At 43.2% G+C, this 12,385-nt stretch overlaps 1 protein-coding gene across 1 annotated transcript; it reads right to left on the bottom strand.

The window, feature by feature from the left end:
* Positions 1-10,641: 10,641 nt before the first annotated feature.
* On the bottom strand, positions 10,642-11,729 carry LOC119779792 (extensin-like). The gene is made up of 3 exons (XM_038279579.1): positions 11,572-11,729; positions 11,108-11,324; positions 10,642-10,893 (listed from the first exon to the last, which is right to left on the bottom strand). The coding sequence occupies exons 1-3, from the start codon at positions 11,727-11,729 to the stop codon at positions 10,642-10,644; spliced, it is 627 nt and encodes a 208-aa protein (XP_038135507.1).
* Between the last annotated feature and the right edge of the window lie 656 nt (positions 11,730-12,385).

The raw sequence follows: 12,385 nt of genomic DNA, 5'->3' as shown, positions 1-12,385 counted from the left end.
AATATCCCCACCAAATCTCATAAAATCTCCTGCATTGGCCGGTAATGTACTTGGGTAAAAGTAGTTCAGGTGCTAAACGGGGGCACAAATAATCAAGGGTTTTTAAGCTAGAAAAACTATACATGTGTTTTGTTACCATTTCATGATGAGAAGTCTGTCAAGATAGGAGGTGATACCAAAGATATGTACAATGCCCCAAGCTTATTGCTCAATAAAGAAAAGAAATATAAAAGAAGTTCATAGTTAATTAATCATCACTTTTCAACACAGTGACAACATCAATCAAAGGCAGCAATAGGAGATACAAGATGAGTTGTGGTGATATATTCATTTGATGATGTACTCATATCATTCAACTTCTGGCAAAGATTTGTCTCAACTTGTCTCAACTTTGAGCTAAATGATTGTGCTCTGCCTCACATCACCACTCGCTGATCAAAGAAAAAGGCTATGTTGTTTACTGGGAAAGTGCAGTGTGGTCAAGGTAGGTCGTTTCTGGAGGGGGTAATTAATCTACATCTTAACAGTGATGACAACTCTTTTTCCAGTGCAAGCAGGGGCCACTACTCGGAATGTAGAATTCATTATATAATAAACTTGATTCTGATTCTGATTAGAAATATTCAAATGTGCAAGAGTCTAACCACAATGTTGGGCATGACTTTGATATAGGAATGGTGTTATAACTAATTTAAAGATCAAAAAAAATTTTTTTGCATTATATAGGCATTTGAATGTCTTGCAGTTGAGCTCAGAGAGTCATCTTCTTGTCCCGTGGTTTTATTATATCTAGAACATTTCTGAAGTAATGCAATGAAAACCCAACTCCAGTGTTGGTGGGCAACAAACTTAACATAGACAAAGAGGATGTTTTGCAGTTTAAACAAAGCGCAGGTGTTTGACCATGTAATAAAAAAGTTTTAGTAATTAGTAATGGAAGAGCAACATGTAAAAATTTCTCACAGCAAAATCCTGTAAATGTTGCCAGAAATACCTTTATTATTAATGACTTGAGGAAGTGACTGCCATGATTACAAGTCATGGCAGACATTATCATTGAAATCTTTAGACCTAGCTTAGACAAACTTTGTCACTTTGTATACACAGATTATATACTAAACAAAATTTTGTTTTCGTACAGCTCTCATGACGTTTCCATTTCTTAAAGTGCTGCAATGACTTAGCCTGATAAACCAGACTAAATGTGAGATTACATGTGTAATTTAGTCTGGCCCTGATGAATGAGAAATCGGAAGATTGTTGATGAGAACAACCAGTTGTTTTTCAAACCGCTGTCTGTGCCTATTGGCCAACGCTCTGACCAATGAGCGCAACTGAATGTGACGTAGGAAGCATGACAGAAAGTTGGTGGGGGAGTGTAAACAAACAGCCGGTCGGTAAAACAGCGAATACGTCCTTCTTAAACATGAATGAGCGTAGAGCTTCTTCCGGCTCACATTTCAACTAGAACCCCAAGTCTAATCCTTCCAAAACTTATTCCAAAGCTGAGTCAAATGAGAACTGTTCAATATGTTGTGCTTTCTCCAGCTTTGTCATTAACCCATCTCTGCGTTGTGATTGGCCCGTCAGTTCTAGGGCCTGGGGCATTGATCAGGCTAGACCAACTCGCAGGCAAAAATGATTTTGGCTGCCGGCGGGTGGGGCTAGTTTACTAGGCTAGCAATGACGAAATGTAAACATTGGGAGAAAAAAACATGGTGCAAAAAAACCCATTGATATAGTCAGTTTGATGCAGAGGCTGTAATATGATGTACAGTTATTTCAAAATCCAGCTTTTTTTCAGTTTTTTTAACATTCTGCTGTCTGATGGCGGTGGGGAAGAAGCTGTTTTGGAATCTGCTGGACCTGCCCTGAATGCTGCAAAGCATTTTCCCACAGGGCAGCAGGGAGAACAGTCCATGGTGGGGTGTGAGGGGTCATTTATAATGCTACGAGCTCGGGACACACAGCACTGAGATGAAATGTGTTTAATGGAGGGAATAGGAGCCCGATGATCTTCTCTGCAGTATGGAGTATGAGCGGAAATAAAAATAACCAATCAAGAGTCTGTCTTACTGAAACATGGTGAAAACTCCCACAGTCTTCAGAGAAGCCCGTAAATGCTAAGAGGAAGAGAGAAGTCACCCAGTTAGTTTTGATTGCTAACTTTAGATTATTAGCATTAATATGGAACAGTTACTTTTTAATGTTGAACAAATAAACATAGCAGCAGACACAATGAGAAGCCACAACTTACACTTGTAACACTACGTTTCACACTTTCTAAGATGAAGTTTTGGATTCTGGCTAAAAAAATTGGATCATAACAGTTAAACATACTGTATGTACGTCCTCCTGTGCTGCCATGTTTATTTAGGTTTGACAATAGTCTCAGCACCACAGCTTCATCATAGCTTTATGTCCCACATTAAACCATTATACTACAACAGCACTAACTGACTCGTTTTGGATCAGTCTGGAATGCAGGGCTGCCCAGGTTCATGCATTGAGTGTGACAGTCATGCAATTTGACCCATTTTCATGCACTACACCACACATGATATTTCTCACACATATTTCCTCACTACTTGATCCTGACCTGTTCTGCCTCTCGACCTCTGAGCCTGCCTGTTCTGTTCTGACATTCATTATGACTTTTTTACTTTTTTCGTAGCAAAAACTCAGATTGACCGACCGAGATAACCACTCCCAGATTAATTCATCAGTCCTTCGTGCCTAAATCTAACCTAACGCAGAAGGCACCACACAATATAAACCAATCAGAAACACCGTAACGCGTGTTTCAGCATCCTAACTGCATCAACATTTAAAACCCACTAGTTGTTCACTGTTTATTTGACATTTCTCCTTAAGTACTGTAGTATTATTTCCTTCATTAAGAGATCGGGACATTTTATCCACCTTCTCTTGCCCAGTTCACAATTGAAAGCGGCACTCATATTTGTCTCATTTTGTGTTTGTGTACTATTTACACACAAGTATCCCAGTGGTTTTGGCATTGAGCTTGGATCCCAGAGGTTCTGAGTTCAAGCCTTACTGCCACAGACTGCCACTCTGGGTCCCTGAGCAAGACCCTTAACCTCCACACTGCAAAATGGCAGCCCGCTGGGCAGTACTGCTCCCCAAGGGGATGGGTTACATGCAGAGAGTAAATTCCAGTGAAACATTGCTTATTTTTAGTGCGGACAAAAACTGAAATGCGCCAGTTAAAAATGAAAAGAGGAAAATTGCATTTAGGAAATGTCCTTGAGAGTCAGGATGGGAATGAGGGAGGATCATCTGCTGGCTCTGGTAGCAACGAGGAAACTGTCACAGTAAGCTGCATGTCAGCTGCACACCTGTCAGCAGCTGTGTTCCATGCTGACATTTCTCAAACTTTCGTGTGCCTTTGGTAAAATATAAATTTTTTGTTTGCCTTAAACTGAGAATTTCCAAAATTTTCCAATGAAATTAAGGTAGCTTGTTAAGTCTTAATATTTTCATGCAAGGACAGCAAAAATCATTTCCAAATGGAAAGCTATTGCATACACTTAAAACACATTAGCATATTGCTAATTGTACAAAGAAACATTGAGTTTTTATTCAAATTTCATTAAAAAACCAGCAATATAAAAAATGAGTTCTAAAAATGTTTTATCTAGAAGGAATAAACAGCTCTTTTGTGGTAAATATTCATACTTAGGGATTAGTTTAAAAACAAGTCATAAATAGGAGTGTCAAAGATATCATTGGTTATCGCAAGACCTGCAAAACACACAAAACAAGCGCACCCTTCTTCCCCTAAGCTTCTTGGGAAACAAAGGCGTAGTGTGATAGCACAAATGGCTCACTTCCAGGATTCCCTGCAAAAAGCCGAGGAAATGCAGTAGGCTTGGAGCCCTTGGAGAACAGACACAAAGGCTGCAGGGTCAGGCTGCAGCAACAAGCTGACCATTACCAAACTGTTCATGTGAGAAGAGATCCAGTCTGAACCCCTGGTGCCTTGTTTTGGCAAACAAAGAGCAGGGAGAGTGAGTGCTGAGCCAGGACAATATGTTTTTTCAAATATCCCTCGGCCAATATTTATTTAGCTACAAGTTGGCATGTCTGGGGAGCAAGGTGCAGCCAAGACAGAACACACATGCATGGTTTTCAAGATGTCGCAAACATCAGGGTCCAATATGACGCTGACCTTGCTAATATCCAATAAATCACAAATGAGTTGTCTGTCTCTGTAATGACTGCTGCATTGCCACTTTTGATGAAGCATTATGAGCTGGTAGTCAGAGCAAAAAACAAATCAACAGGTTTATTATTTACCAGGGAAACTGATGAAATAAAATAGTTTTCTGAAATGAGAAATTGGTTACTTTTCCATTTAGTCTCAATTTGAAAGGCCAATAAAGCCTAGTAGAGATTGAGTGTAGTCACAGCAGTAATTTTGCTTGCTAGCTGTAGATTGCAAATGATGGCAAGTAAGGTGAAAGATAATAGTGGAGCACTATATTGAAGACCTGTGGTACAAAGAGTAAGTGGGGGAGAGAAAAACAGGGCGAGTGGAAAAAAAAGGGGGGGGGCTCTTTATTTGTTTCTTTCTGGCTCTTTAAAACAGATGGTTCCTTATGTGCTGAGCGGAAGTGTCTGTTAACTCAGTTGGCGCACTACTGGTGGCTGCTGGCCAATGACAACAACGGGATTGGGGAGTGTGAGCAACAGTGCAGTTTGCCTTCTTCAGTTGCTCTGTGAACAGAAGGATGGCAGCCTTTAAATACTGTTGCACGGGCACCCAAACGTGGCAGTACCAGCACCCATCACACCTCGGTGGCAGCGGCCTGCTCTCTTCCTTGCTATGTACAGGACACGCTGAGATCTAAGTTGTAATTCGGAGTTATAAGGTTATTTTGCCAATCCTGTACACTGTTAAACTCTAACTGGGAGCTTACTGTATGAAATTATTTTAGAAAATAAAATAAACTTTTATGCCTCTTTTGGCTGATCTGGAATAGAGATGCAAGAATCAAAAAGAAATGAATAATGTCTGCATCAAACATCAGTCTTAGCAGCACTTTGAAATATAAATTGTGTTACTATATTTTGAATTAAATGTAACTTTATATCACATTGGGAACAAATTGTGTGCAGAAGTTTTGGGTCATATGTAAAGATATTGATATTCTGCATGCTAAAACTGCTTTCCTCCAATTACCTTGAAATTGTACAGGCGGGTTTAAAAGCATGTGACACCTGATCAAAGTGTATAGAACATTTCACGGTGAAAAAATGAAATATATGCACAGCTCTAGAGCACGTTTGCACGGTATGACTGCTAGTTACAGCTGGGTACAGAATGCATGGGCTGGGGTTCTTTTTCTTTCACCTTTTCTCACTCATTGCACTCTCTTAATTTTCTGTCTTCCTTTTCCTTATTCGTCTGCTTCTTCCCTGTGGTCCACACAATCACAAGCACACGGTTTGATGCTACCTGGGTCTAGGTATAGCTATTTATTCAGAGGCATGTACTTTTCATCTTCTCACTCACACCTAGGGGTGTAAATCACATCCATCATGGCGATTCGATTCAGTATCGATTTCCTGACCCAACGATTCGATTATTTTCGATACTTAAGAATACACCACGATTCGATTCGATTCGATTCGATTAATCGACTAATCGGTTAATTTTTTTTTTATTATTATTATTTTTTTTTTTTTACACCTTACAGGCTAAACAAAGTTTCAAGTTAGAAATAAATCAATGAAAGCTGTAATATCGTTATGCATTTTCTTTAGAAACAACAGCAAATAACAGAAGTAGAAAAGCTGCATCAAAAAATACTGTAAAAATACTGCACAATATCAGTGTAATTAGTTCAATGCAATACCTCGGCTCCAAAGAAACTGTCCAACATATTTTTTTAGAATTTAATAAATATACTCAGGAAAGAGAGATGTTGTGTAGAGAGTTAGACAGGAATAAAAGTAAACTAGATATAAGGGAATTGTTTCAAAGGTCATCTGGGGATGTAGTTTTTGGTAGTATTTTTAATTTTCTAAGAAGAACGGGTATTTTAGGGAGAGAATATAATAGTTTGTCTGGTCCATACTCCATTCTGGAAGGTGGCGGTAATGCACCTATAAGTTGTTTGCCAACCGCCATTAAAAAAAAGAAGAAGAAGAAGGCTCCAGAGTGTTGACGTCACCGACCCCTTGAGAGACGCTCTGCTGCTCCTCTCCCAGATTGTAGCTGACCGCAAACAGTGCACCAGACAGGAGGGCGGCTTGTTTTGTTTTTATGACCGAAATTGCGGAAAACAACTCGTGAAGTTTGACCCGCTAGAAGAGCGAGGGGCGCGAGAACGCTGGGAGCCTTTTTCCAGCTGAATCTCCGCTCTTTTTGCCCCATTGTCCCTCCGTCGTCGGACTAAACTCGCCCCCACTTCCTCGCCGCCTCGGCCGTATCTAGACCCACAGCGTGTAGCTCAGACCACGCTGCAATATTGAGCATAATTTAAAAATGTCTGTGTGAAGCTTGCTGCAACAAACTGCTGTAAGAGTATAACCAGGAAGCGCGGTAGGAGGGCAAAATAAGTTTAGCGGCACCGCAGGGAGGGAGGAGAGTTACGCCCAGGAGAAAATGGATAAAAATAGACCGGAGGGAAAAAAAAAAAACATTAATCGATTATCTTGCGGACGTGTCGATGCATCGGATCGTCGGCTTTTGGATCGATGCATCGATACAAAACGATTATTATTTACACCCCTACTCACACCTATGGTGAATGTAAGGTTTGTGACATGGAATGTGCATGGTGCTGGCACCAGAGAGAAACAGCTTAAGATTTTTAACCAGCTTAAAAGATTAAATGCAGATGTTGTCTTATTGCAAGAAACCATAAATCAGCGGCATCTATAAGTGATCTTAACTCCCCTGAGTTCCCTGATGTGTTTGCAGCCTACTATAACTCTAGACAGAGAGGGGTAGCAATTTTAATCCACAAAAACCTCAGTTTTACTTTATTAGACAAAATTATAGATCCTGAAGGCAGATTCATCATAATTAAAATATCTATTTATAACCAAAAGTTGTGTATTGTCAGCATATATGGTCCAAATGTTGACGACCCCTCATTCTTCCACAAAGTTTTTCATGCACTTTCAAAGCACGGGGATTGTTCTCTAATTATTGGGGGTGACCTCAACTTTGGTCTAAATAGAGAAATGGACAGGTTGAGTACAACAGGGACTCAGCGCAGTTGGCAATCATTAAATGTAGTCAAACAATACATGAGTGATTTTGGTCTTTGCGATGCATGGCGATCTCTTCATCCTAACAGTAAGGATTACACTTTCTTTTCCAATGTCCGTCATTCCTACTCTCGTCTGGACTATTTCCTAATCAGCAGCTCGCTGCTGTCTGATGTCTCAGATGCTGTAATCCATCCTATTGCTGTCAGTGATCATGCTCCTGTTACTTTAACCCTAATAAATAAAAAAATAGCCCCACAAAACAAGAGCTGGAGATTAAATACATCACTGCTTAAAGATGAAGAGTTTCTCAAATTTTTCAAGGAAGAGTGGGCATCATACTTGGTGTGCAATGATTTACCAGGAACATCAGCATCTATACTATGGGGAGCAGCGAAAGCAGTGATGAGAGGTAAAATTATTTCATTCTCATCTCATAAAAAAAAAGTTAGAACAAAAAAAGATCCAGGAATTAGAGGGAAAAATAAAGTTACTAGAAAGCTCGCTAGATGAGGAAAAGTTAGGGGAAATCCGTAAAATAAAACTAGAACTAAACGAATTTATTGAAAAACAAAATAAATTTTTAATTCAAAGACTTCGAATTGACAACTTTGAACATAGCAATAAGTCAGGAAGCTTCTTAGCTAACCAGCTAAAAATAAACGAAGAAAAAACGACTATATTTGCATTTACAGATTCAATTGGTAATACATTACAGGATCCGGAGGATATTAACAATGCCTTCCGAGATTTCTATAAATCTTTATACACATCACAGTTAAATCCATCAGATAATGATATCAAGCGATTTCTGGATAAAATAACTCTTCCTAAATTATCAGAGAGTCAAAGAGCGACCTTGGACTCACCGCTGTCTACAGCTGAAGTTCAGGAAGCATTAAAAAACATGCCAAATAATAATGCGCCAGGTCCAGACGGGTTCCCTACTGAGTTCTATAAAGAGTTCTGGGACATTCTGGCCCCAACGTTCCACAGAATACTGCAGGAAACTCTAGATAATGGCAAATTTCCAGTTAATATGAATTCTGCCACCATTAGTCTCCTGCTTAAACCAGGCAAAGATCCTATGTTTCCGACCAGCTATCGTCCCATATCCTTAATTAATGTGGATATTAAAATAATCTGTAAAGCTTTAGCAAAACGATTAGATAAAGTCACTCCTCTCATAATCCACCCAGATCAAACTGGTTTCATTAAAGGGAGGCAGTCAGCTGCTAACACACGCAGACTGCTGAATTTAATAGATTATTCCTACAGCAAAAATCTTAAATCCTATATATTGTCCTTAGATGCAGAAAAAGCATTCGATAGAGTAAACTGGAAATTTTTATTTGCTACTCTACATAAATTTGGCTTTGGCAATTCCTTTATAAATTGGTTAAAAATATTATATAGCTTCCCAACAGCCTGTGTCAGGACAAACAATCAAACATCTTCCAGCTTTTGTCTCCAGAGGGGCACCAGACAGGGATGCCCACTCTCCCCCTCACTTTTTGCTATTTTTATTGAGCTTCTGGCTGCTACAATCAGACAAACAAATATGATTAAAGGTATAAAAGGCATGAAAATGGAGCATAAAATTAGTCTTTACGCAGATGATGTATTACTTTATCTCCAGCACTCAAACACTTGCCTCTCTCAAGTGATTAGTTCACTAGAATCTTTCTCAAAAGTCTCAGAATACTCTATAAATTGGTCTAAATCTGTAATACTACCAATTAATTGCTCTCTACAGAATCCCTCAGGTCTACAATTGCAATCAGGAAATATCAAATATTTGGGAATTACTGTGTCATCTAAACTAGCTGAGTTACCAAAACTCAACCACATCCCTCTTTTAAAGAAAATAGAAGAGGACCTAGAAAGATGGAAATCGCTTCCGATCTCCCTTATGGGTCGGGTAGCCTCAATTAAAATGATGGTCTTACCCAGAATTAACTACCTATTTTCAATGATCCCAAATAAACCATCAACCGAATGGTTTAAATCTCTAGATTCTTCCATCTCTAAATTTCTTTGGAAGGACAAACCCCCTCGTATCAGCTTAAAAACACTACAGAAAACTAAAGACAGAGGGGGACTAGATTTACCTAACTTCCAACACTACTATTTAGCAAATAGATTACAATACATCTCTAAATGGATAAAACATAATCCCTTAGATGAGCCCTGGATAGACACAGAACAGGATATATGCAGTAATACAATAATCTCAGATTTGCCGTTTATTAGCTCTAAGATCAAACGGCACCCATGTTTCAAAAATATTAACATCAGCTCTTCTCTGACAGCATGGTGGGAATTTCTAAAAATAACGAAGTCATCACTTATCCCGTGCAGTCGTACACCCATCTGGAATAACCCTGACATTTTACAAAACAATAATGTGATAAACTTTCCGTACTGGAAGAATAAAGGTATTACATATCTGGATCATTTGTTTGAAGGTACGGAGTATATCACATTCGCTAGATTAAACTTGCAATATGGCATTAACAAAAATAAATTCTTAGAATATGAGCAAATCAAAGCTATAATTAGAAATAAATTTAAGCATATTGATGGAGGTTTAATAATTCCAAGTAAAATATCAGAGTTTCTAGAGTTAACCCCCCCAAACTACTGTCTAAGTTATACAGGACACTGACTAAACTGGATGATACAATATCTCTTCCTATTACTAAATGGGAGGAGGATTTATCAGTCAGCTTTGAACAAAACATCTGGGCTCAGATATGTCTAAGAACTTTTAACATGACTAGAAACCCCAATTTACAATTAATACAATACAAAATCCTCCACAGAGTGCACTATACAGGTCAAAGATTATTCAAGATGGGTTTTGCGCAATCTAACATCTGTCCACAGTGCACAGGCAATCAACTTGATAATTATTTTCACGTGTTATGGTTATGCACGCCGGTTCAGAGATTCTGGGTACAGGTATGTAAGGATCTATCACTGTGCCTGGGTTGTAAAATCCCAATTTCCCCTTCAGTTTGCTTGCTGGGTGACTTTGAGGGAAGCTCTATGGGAAAAAAATCGGTTTGCTTGGCATTCACTGCATTATGTATCGCAAAGAAAACTATCCTCATGAATTGGAAAAGTAAGGATAAACTCAACATCAATCAGTACAGTCTGGGGCGCCACTGGGGGGTCCTGCGGCGGCCGCGTGCGGTGCTCTTGGGGGGTTCCGTGGTGGCGGACGTGGGCTACTGGCCTGGTGGCTGTGCTGCTGCTGGGTGGGGCTGGGCGCCGGGCATCGGTTCTTTTGTGGTGCTGGCCGGGGTGCTTCTGCTCTGCGGGGCGTTGGGGCGTGCCTCGTCTTCCGGTGCCGGCTTTCGGTGGTTGGCCGTGGCGCTTGCCGTGGTTGCGTCATCCGGGGGGATGCGTGGGTGGTCGCGCCTGTGGCCGGGGTTCATGTGTGTCTGTTGTGGGCTGGTTGCGGGCGTCGGGGGTCCCTTTGGAGTGCCCCCGGGTCGGGGTGTGGCTTTGCTCTGTTGGGGCGGGTGCCGGTGGCGCGTGGTGCGGTGCATCGTGCGCGGTTTGGGAGTGGAGGGTTGCTCGGTGTTTGGCGGCGGGAGGGGGACGGGCCGTGGCCGGCGTGGCCGTCCTCCTCTCGGCGGCCTGTGGGCGGTGCGGGGCCGGAGCGGGGTGGGTCGTGCTGCTTTCGCGCCGGGCGCGGCGGGAGTGGTGGGGTTGCGTCTGCTGCTTTCTTTTTGCTGCTTGTGCCGGCTTCTGTCGGCTGGGGCGGCCTTGCTGCTCTGGCTCTCTGGCGTGCGCCGGGTGGGGCTGCTCTGTCCTTTGGGTGGGGGAGTCCGCCTGGGGGCTTGGTTGGTGCCGTCGGTTCGTCCATGTCGGCCTTCCGGTGTTGTTTCTGTTGGGGCTGCTCGGGCCCCCGCATGCCGGCGGTGCGCTGCCGGGGGGGTTCCTGTTCGGCGGGCTTGCTTGTCTCCTGGGAGGGCAGGCATGTTGACTTTTCTGGGGAGGAGCATCTGGGTGGAGGGGTCCTCGTGGTGTGGCGGTGGGTGTTGGGCACTGGCTTGTTTGCGGCCGTTCTTCTCCAGTGAGGGGGAGATTATTATAATTATTATTATTATTTTTTTTTTTTTGTGTGGGAGGGGGGGTGGGGGCGGGGAGATCGGGGCTTGGAGTGGGGCTCGGATTTGCGCTTTGCTGTGTTGTGTGGCTTTCTTCTTCTTCGGATTGGTGCTGTGGGACCGGTGTTGGGGGGGAGTCATTCGGGGGCTGGGGTCGGGGTGGGGGCGCGGGCGCCGGGGGTTTTTGGGCATTGCCCGGCCCTACTGCGGGGTGGGTCTGGGGTGGGTCCTGGGGTCTGGGATCCCTGGGGCGCATTGCCCTTGGGCGGGGGCCCCGGTGGGGATTCGGGGGTTCGGGTTCTGTGGGGAGTGCTGCTTGGGTTCTGGGCTGGTGTACGCCCGGCTGTCTGCCCCTGCTGCCATGGCCTCTGGTGTGCCGGGGTGCCTCGGGGCCTGCTGGGCTGGGGGGGGGGCATGGACATTAATACCTATGGCAAGTGCTTACCCCCTCACGGGTTTGCACTCTGTAAGTGGGGGAAGGGGAGGGAGGGGAGTAGGTATGATCTCGGCCTGGATGTCTTCTGTCGCTTGTGTGGTGAGTAGCTTGATTGTTATTGTAGGGGAGGGATTACATCTCCGGAGGGGGGGTGGGGGGTGGTGATAGTGGGAAGAAGATCTTGGAAGGGCTTCGGGTCTGGCTCCCTGTCTTGGTCCTGGTCCGTGCTGCCCCCTGGTGGGGCTTCGTCCGGGGTGGGGGCTCTGCGTGTTGCGCGTGGGCTGGCCGGCTGGGGTTGTCCCCCCCCTTATTCATTTATTTATTTATTATTATTATTTTTTTCTTTCTCCCTTTTATATATATATATTTTTTTTTTTTTTTTTTTTTGGATGGACAGGACGGGGGGAGGGTGGTGGTGTCGGCTCCGTGCCCGGCTGGCTGGTGGGTCCTGCTGCCGGTCCCGTGCCCCCGGGCTATGGTGGTGAAACTGGTGGGGCCCCCTTCTCTGGGGGGGCTCTCGGCTCTCGGGGAACAGGGGTGCCTATTGGACTCAGCGGGGGAGCTGGCTCCCTGGGAGTGCAGC

This window comes from Cyprinodon tularosa, unplaced genomic scaffold (assembly GCF_016077235.1).
Source record: "Cyprinodon tularosa strain WSP-4 unplaced genomic scaffold, ASM1607723v1 ctg151, whole genome shotgun sequence".
NCBI classification, from domain to species: Eukaryota; Metazoa; Chordata; class Actinopteri; order Cyprinodontiformes; family Cyprinodontidae; genus Cyprinodon; species Cyprinodon tularosa.
Note: the sequence above shows the minus strand (reverse complement) of the source record. Positions and strands in the feature narration are given on the sequence as shown.

Coding starts and splice junctions, on each gene's coding strand:
- LOC119779792 (XM_038279579.1), bottom strand. CDS start 11,729: ATGGCAGCAGGGGCAGACAGCCGGGCGTACACCAGCCCAGAACCCAAG. Junction 11,325..11,571: donor CACCCCAGACCCACCCCGCA/GTAGGGCCGGGC, acceptor TCACTGGAGAAG/AACGGCCGCAAACAAGCCAG. Junction 10,894..11,107: donor CCGACATGGACGAACCGACG/GCACCAACCAAG, acceptor CACCGCCCACAG/GCCGCCGAGAGGAGGACGGC.